At 45.5% G+C, this 8,061-nt stretch overlaps 1 protein-coding gene across 1 annotated transcript; it reads right to left on the reverse strand.

The window, feature by feature from the left end:
- Nucleotides 1-95: 95 nt before the first annotated feature.
- Nucleotides 96-3,257, reverse strand: LOC105898417 (ras-related protein Rap-1b-like). Its single transcript, XM_012825452.3, has one exon. The coding sequence runs from the start codon at nucleotides 2,828-2,830 to the stop codon at nucleotides 2,204-2,206; it is 627 nt and encodes a 208-aa protein (XP_012680906.2). The 5' UTR covers nucleotides 2,831-3,257; the 3' UTR covers nucleotides 96-2,203.
- Between the last annotated feature and the right edge of the window lie 4,804 nt (nucleotides 3,258-8,061).

An 8,061-nucleotide genomic window follows, 5' to 3' on the forward strand; every position in this document is an offset into this window, starting at 1 on the left:
ACGAAACATACGTTTGTATTATTTCCCATGTATGTGAAGAATTAATTGTGAAACAGACAGGTTATTCACCTGTCATGCAAACATCAACGACACTCGTCTTGTACATGTTTTATTGTCAACATTTCTTTCCAGTCATCAAACCTGAAAAATACATGTAGCAACCACTGGTTTTCACGGTGTTTTACAAAAAGCATAGATGAAATTACCACATGAATGTGCAAGCCATCAACTGCAATGAACAATCTCTGCTGAAAAGGCAGTGGTTTGATACGGTGCCTGTCAAGTGCATTAGGATACAAGAAACTCTTTTCTCAAAGCATATATAATAAAAAATGCTTTTTTACTTCATTGTAATTCACTCAAGTACATTGTTAGCTTGTTGTAATACAAGTGAAACGCATCCAAATGTTGCCAATGCCGAGACAACTTGTTCAAATCAGCTTGATATTGATCAGACATTTAAGAATAGTAAGCTTTCTTTTCCCTTCCAAACACACACCACACACATACACACCCACACACATAACATTTAACAGGTTTTGGGTTTGGGTACCCTTAGTCTGGCACATGTGTCCTTTTCCCCCTTCCCTCCACAATACGACAGCACTTTTACATTCTTCACATATTCCCTCACACCACAATGGTATTTTATATCACATTTCCTCAAATCACCAGCGTTATAGTCATTTTCCATCCTGCTTCCTCATCAGGGTTTCCGCGGGTCCTTAAAAAGTCATAAAAAGTCTTAATTACGATTTTGACTGGTCATAAAAATTTATTGGATTATATGTGACTTAAATAAAGTTTTAAACTTGTTTTGGGGATCACTCCACAACAAAACGAAACCTAAAATGGAAACAATAAAAACACGGCAAACTTCAGCCCGGTCAGGATTTATCGGAGCACGCCAAGGTAGTGTGTTGCGATGTGCGTTGTGTGATAACGTGGTGCCTTAAAATTGTTTATGTTAACGTTGCTTCGAATATGGGTAAGTGCAAGTTCAACGAGATCTGTCTCGAGAACAGTGCATTTAGTGCTTGGTTGAAGCCAGTCGAAAATAACCCATTTGAAGCCAGCTGCACTTTGTGCAAGAAAACGCTGAAATTAGCTTATTTGGGTATGAAAGCATTAGAGTCGTATGGAAGGTCAGAAAAACATAACGCCACTCTAAAAAGCCAGCAGCAAACCACCCAATTTTGTTCTGGTTCATTGGGAGCATCACCCGGCCCCAGTGCGACCCTGTCTGCTCTATCAAATTTGTCGCCTACAACTCCGGTAAGCGACATCCGGACAGCGTTCGGATCTATGCCAACATTAAAAGCGGAGGTGCTCTGGACTTTACACACGGTAGCAAAACATCAGTCCTATATAAGCAATGATGACATAAGTGAGGTGTTTCAAACCATGTTCCCTGATTCTGACATCGCTAAAACCTTCAAGTTGGGAAAGGACAAGACGTCTTACATTACGCGATTTGGATTGGCAGATTTCATTGAGAGACAGTTGTATCAGTATAGAGTGTGCTATACAACAAAGTAATGATCTGACATGAGACCGTGATAGAAATCACGTGCATTCTTTACTGTATGTTTCATAGGACAAAAATACCCAGCATTCTATGCAGGTTAATAGTGGGGTATTACGGATGCCCCGAGGGAACAAACTTAATTCAATATCAATACACAACATTCCTCCCCCTTTACTTTTAAATCCCCATAAGTAAAAGTAATATTCACTGTATTGATTATTATTTTCTAACAGTCTTAAACCTTAAAGAAACTTGCTTTTCTTTTTAATATATCAGTCCTTTTTACTTTAACAATGTTACATAATAACATTTAACAAATTAACAAAATAACATTTCCTGAACTATGGAAAGAGGGTAGACTGCCTCAATTCCCAGATTTAACCTGCAGAAACCCTGCTCATGCCTCTCTGGCAGTCTGTGTATGGCTCTTTCCTGCTCTTGGACAAGTTGTTAAAAAGTGGTTCAGGCTTGCAACAGAGCTGCAAAAGGCCTGAGCTAAAAATCAGTGTTTTCAACCTTTGTCAGATTTTCCACACAGTTTGACCTGCTTCATCAACACACCATGTTGGCACATGTGTGAGTGACAGTGTGCAGCCTGTGTCTTTGAACACATTCTCACACACATACACACACACACACACACACTAACTCTCAGGCAGTTGTGTGCTTGTGAAGTTAGCACATGGTACAGCTGTTGGCCTTGTTCATGGGCGGCCGGGCGTCGTTTTCGTTGGGGAAGGTCTCGCGGCGGCGCCTGAGCGCCGGGCTCAGGCGGCTGGGCAGATGGACCTGCCGCAGCAGCTCACGGAACACCTCCAGCACGTCCTTGTTCTCCTTGGCCGAGGCTTCCAGGAAGTTGCTGTTCCAGTCCAGCTCAACCATGGACAGCACCTCCTTGCCAGACACCTGGCGCACGTCTTCCCGGTCACACTTGTTGCCCACCACCACGATGGGCGTGCACTTGTCCTGCTTGACTTCCAGTATCTCCTCGCGCAGACGCTTGACCGTCTCCAGCGAGTCGGCGTCGTCCACAGCGTAGACCAGCGCGAAGGCGTCGCCGGTCTGGATGCTGAGTTTGCGCATGGCCGGGAAGGGATAGCTGCCACTGGTGTCCAGGATGTGGACGGTGACCTTCGTGCCATCCACCTCGTACTCCTTGCTGTGCAGCTCCTCCACCGTGCGCCGGTGCTTGGACTCGAAGGAGTCCTGCAGGAAGCGGCGGATTAGAGCGGTCTTCCCTACGCCGGCTGCGCCCAGGAACACCAGACGCACCTCCGTCTTATCCTTCACTTTCAGCGACATGGTCCTCTCACCTCTCTCTCTCTCTCTCTCTCTCTCTCTCTCTCTCTCTCTCTCTCTCTCTCTCACTTCCTATCTGCTTCTGACTCTCTGTTGTTCTTGCACTCACTGATGCTGGTTTCTTCCACAAGTCCTTTTGGTTTAAAAAAAAGAAAATAAGGACTTAAAGCTTGTTGAAAAACCTATAGAAGAGCTTGACTAACGTTGAGAAGAGGAGTAGTACAACAAATCTTCACTGCTGGAATATAAACAGCAGTAGAACAGACTGCGTAAGCCGTAGTAAGACCGAATCAATGCCTGTCAGATACAGATGTGTCTCTGCCTGTGCCCGGGTGCAGTATTTATGGATATTTTCAATCATCCTGCCTCAACGCCCTCTCCTGCTGCCGGGCCAATCAGTCTGTGGCAGCAGGATTTATTGTGTACTCAGCAGCCAATCACAGGGTTGTATGCAGATGAGAGACAGAGTGGGATGGACAAAAAAGGAGGCTGTGCTTGAGAATCCACCTTGAAGCAATTCGCGCCACAAGAGTCTGCACTTGTAGGGAGAGCGAGATGGTCTTGAAGGGCTTGATAACCATGTAAGGGTTTTCTATGGTGTGAATAATGCTAGAAGATTAAGCAATAGACATTCACTTATTTTTAGTCTCTTTGCCTAGGTTCTGCTGAATTTAGACTTGATTGCTTTTAATCAGCCAACCACGGCCTTGTTTTTTTATCTGAAGAATTTCCGAAAAAATATTGTTGTAAATAATGATCATCTTTTCATGTATTTATCTACATCTCCATCACAGCATGTTCAAAGCATATGTTTGTCATTCAGAATATTATCCCCCTTTGTCACCGTGGAAACAAGGTGAAGGTCTTGAGGTCTTTAATGAATCTGTGAATTCCAAAGGATTTATGAAGGCACTGCAAAATTCTCAGCTGGAGCCGTTACTAGATTAAAAGTTGTTTCTTTTGATTGGAGAGACAGTAAAAAATTGACCTTTGGATATCAACATATCCATTTTGTGTATTCTAGGCACTTGTCTTGTGCCAGGGTAATGAAAAGGTCTTGATGCCAGTCTGTGCTTGTGCCTCTGTCTTGGTTGTTCTGCGTGTGCATGTGTGTGTGGGAGGTAGAGGGTGAAAGATGGAGAAAAGGAGCTTTATTCTTCTCACTGCTCAGTGATCCTTCATCCACCATCCTGACCTCCCCTGAAATGGCCCAAATTAATTCAACCTGAGGTCAACACGATTCTGTTACACACACTTGGAGAAAACAATACTATGCTTCTCACAGAAAATGGCTGCACCTTTTCGTAGAAAAGAATAATAGTAGATATACGTATGGATATAGTCATAATGTATGTATGTATGTATGTATGTATGTATGTATGTATGTATGTATGTGTGTGTGTGTGTGTGCGTGCGTGCGTGCGTGCGTGCGTGCGTGTATGTATGTATGTATGTATACATTATGTACGAATGGATATTTTCCCTCAGCCTCTCCTAATTTACCTGTTGATTAAACAGGTCTTTGGTGTGGGCCTGTGGAATTGAGTTGACTGTTATCAGGGCTGAGCTCAGTCAGGCAGCTGGATCAGTCTCTGTGTGTGGCTGACTGGACAGGGGATGGGGGGATGGAGAAAGGATATCTACCGGTACTGGAGGTGGGCAACCTGATAAAACTGATCTCATCTACCAGCCTATTAACTTCTAGCTTATCTTCACACGCGTGCTGCCATGGTGGAATTCAATCACCTCTCTCTCTCTCTCTCTCTCTCTCTCTCTCTCTCTCTCTCTCTCTCTCTCTCTTTGTCACACACACACACACACACACACACACACACACACACACATAGAGATCCTGTTTGCTTGCATGCTTCTTTCATGCTCTCTCACTCTTATTCATTTGCACACCTTCACTATTACAGTGGGGGATGGGGGATTAAATCATATGAAATGGCCCCTATCAGCCGTTCTTTGCCACATTGAATCTCTTTTGAAACCTTTTCAACCCTTTTTGGTCAGTTTAATCTTGCATGACCGCTTTATTTGCCTTCCGTGTCCTCTTTCTCCCCTCCTCTTCCTTCTCTTTCGCTCTCACTTTTTCTCTTCCTTCTTCCTCTTCTCTCTCTCTCTCTCTCTCTCTCTCTCTCTACCTTCCTCTATCAGCCCTTTCCCTATCTACCGCTCCTCTCTCCTCTTTCCCGCAGTGAAAAGGTGTTTCCCAGGCTCTTACACTGAGTGGACTTAGCCTGTGTGCCCCCTCTTCAGCAGTCTCACTCTCCTTAGCTGGCCTGAGTGTCTCTTGTGCTTTTAATCCCCCCATCTGTCGGCCTTGAAGAGGTCCGCTCTCTGGCCCCCCCTCCAGGGCCCTCACTGCAGCGCTGCCCCCACCCACATGCACACACACACACACACACACACACACACACACACACACACACACACACACACACACACACACACACACATGCAGCCTCTCTTGACCAGGAGAGCCAAGGGTAACCAGTCCACCTGCACCCTCAGCTCCCTGGGCAGCGGCTTTCAAGTGTGTGCTGAGTTTTAGTTACTCAGACTCCCTCCTACTCTCTCTCTCTCTCTCTCTCTCTCTCTCTCTACCACTCTGTCTCTCTTTCTCCCTGTTCCTCCTCATCTCGCTTCTCTTTGACTATCTCTTTCCTATTTGCCCCCTTCTCTTCTGTCTTTCTCTCCATCTCCGACTTTGTCACGCTCTGTCTGTCTCACTCTCTTGTGCTTCTCCTCTCTCTCTCACTCTCTCTCTCTCTCTCACTCTTTCCCTCTCTGTCTGTCTGTCTGTCTGTCTGTCTGTTTTTCTCCCGCTTGCGCTGTCCAGTGATTGTCACAGGTTGCCATGATAACCAAACCCATTTGTGTAACAGGCGCATCTGGATATTGGCCAAGGCAGGTCTTTTTTTTATCTCAGCAGTGTGCAATGTCTCAATCACAATTTCCATGAGAGTGATTGCTCTCAGCATTTCGTGTCATTTTGTGCATCTCAGATAAGTGTGGTTGTTAGCTGCCTTTTCTCCTGTCTAGAACATTCAGCGGTATTTAATCTACGGCACTTAGCCATCTGTCTGAAAACGCCACACTCGGCCAACTCCTGGCCTTTTGATGCACGGGTTGCAGGCGCTACAGCAGACAGTAGGCCCAGTAGCTAGCTGTGCACCTCTAAGCCATGCATTTACGCTAACACATCTCGACCCAGTGTCCGAGAGCGCACACTCATTTATGCCACAGAGAAACTCGCAGAAGACATCCCAAAGTGGTGGTGAGGTGGTTTCACAATATTACTATTTTTTTTAGTTTGTTTTTAAGCCCCCGGGGTTTTTCTGTGCTGGCAGTTATGAATGTAGGTCATTGAGGGTACATGGATGAAAACCTGCATTGAGAGATGGCCGACGCTCCCCAGCCCTTTGAAGAGATCAAAGGCACTCACAGCAGACATCTTTTTTTTTGTGAAGTAGAGCTCTGTAATAAATTGACTACGCTCTCCACTCAGCAGTCAAAAACTCCTCTGTCTGTGGTGGCTGGGGTTGTCATCAAGGGGTCTACCACCATCATCCTGCTTCTATTGTTCGGGGGCCTGGAGGATAGGACACCTGTGAGCCGTCTGTCTGCGGCCACGTCCTCCGTGGCCTCTGTCTCTGCATCTTTCCATCCTTCACGAAGACATTCCACTGCAAGAGTCACCGCTGCATTTCCCACGGCGTTGTCTGGCAACCACCATCACGACCTACCGTCTCATTTAACAATGATTGTAGCACAATACACCTTTTAGGGAAATGTAGCCTAGGCCATCACGAGGAGGACACTTTGAACACAAACACATGTGCTTTCACCACTGATGGTTCAATGACACTTTGATAGGTGTGTGACTGGATGTACTGGCTGGAGGATAATTAGAAAATGTGTTGTGTAAGTTCAGGATTCAGTTTACCCAGGCTTCCTGTGACTAGAAATAAATGCTGGATTTCTGCGTCACTGATAGGAGCTGTATCTGTGGGCGGTCACTGATAGGAGCTGTATCTGTGGGCGGTTACTGGTCTTCTCGGCAGTGGTAATAAGGCCTCTGTAAACAGAGACGGAAGATACAGTCTGGGAGCTGAGCTCACAGGGGCTCTGGATGTGGGTTTTGAGTCCAGGCGGTCTGGACACACACCCACACACACACACACACACACACACAGTGAAACCGGCAGAGATAAGGCTCATTGAACGAGCTTTCTGACAACTATTATCACTGACACACACACACACGCAGTCACTGAATCTTTCTCTTTCTCTCTCTCTCTCTCTCTCTCTCTCTTTCTCTTTCTTTCTCTCTCTCTCTCCCTCGCTCATTTACACACAGACACATGTACACAAAGTAACCGACTCTCTCTCTCACACACAACACACACACAGACAGTGATTACTGATAAGTAGAGGACCAGTCCTTACCATGGCTCAGACGAGTGCAGAGGTTAATGAGTATAATAACCACAGCCGTTATGCAATTCACTTCCACTGAGAGACAATCACGGCCATCTGCCGTGGTGGAGTAAGGGCTTTATGGCAGCTATAGAATCCACTTATACAACAGGTATTGACCCAATCACAAAACAAAGAGGAGGGCAAACATGGCTGCCTCTACCGAGGCCTCATCCGTGGGTCTGGGCTTTTCCCAGGGCCTGCTGGGTCACTGTGGTTGAGGCTGGACGAGGTGCAGGTGCCCACTCCTGAATCTGTACTGGCAGAGCCGACCCAGAACTACAAGACCTGATATGCCAGTATGCCATTGTGGTCATTTCATATCCACGGCTGAGTTGAAAGCAAGATATATGAAGACAAACGAGTTCCAGGCCTACATCCTTTGGGAAAAGTGCCGTATGTGTTAGTAGACAGCTTTGTCTTCATTATGATATGATCCTAGAGTGAAACAAACTGATATGCCTAAACAATCAAAGGCTTGAGAAGCCACTTTTTTTCTCGTTAGGGTCACAAACAATAATTCTTCTCGAAAACAGGAAAGTACTATTATGATTTCACAACCTCTTCCTTCCTGTAGTATATGTGATTCATTAGTTATTGTATGAGAGCCAGGGTCAAGTGATATGTTTACAGTATTCGTGTAACAGTTATGAAAAAGTTTGTGTTACAGTTGGGCCACACTTAAAAATGTATTTAAATGATGGTGAAAGCTTATGACTTAGTCTTGTTTTCAGCTTCAATAAGCAAGA

This window comes from Clupea harengus, chromosome 1 (assembly GCF_900700415.2).
Source record: "Clupea harengus chromosome 1, Ch_v2.0.2, whole genome shotgun sequence".
NCBI lineage: Eukaryota > Metazoa > Chordata > Actinopteri > Clupeiformes > Clupeidae > Clupea > Clupea harengus.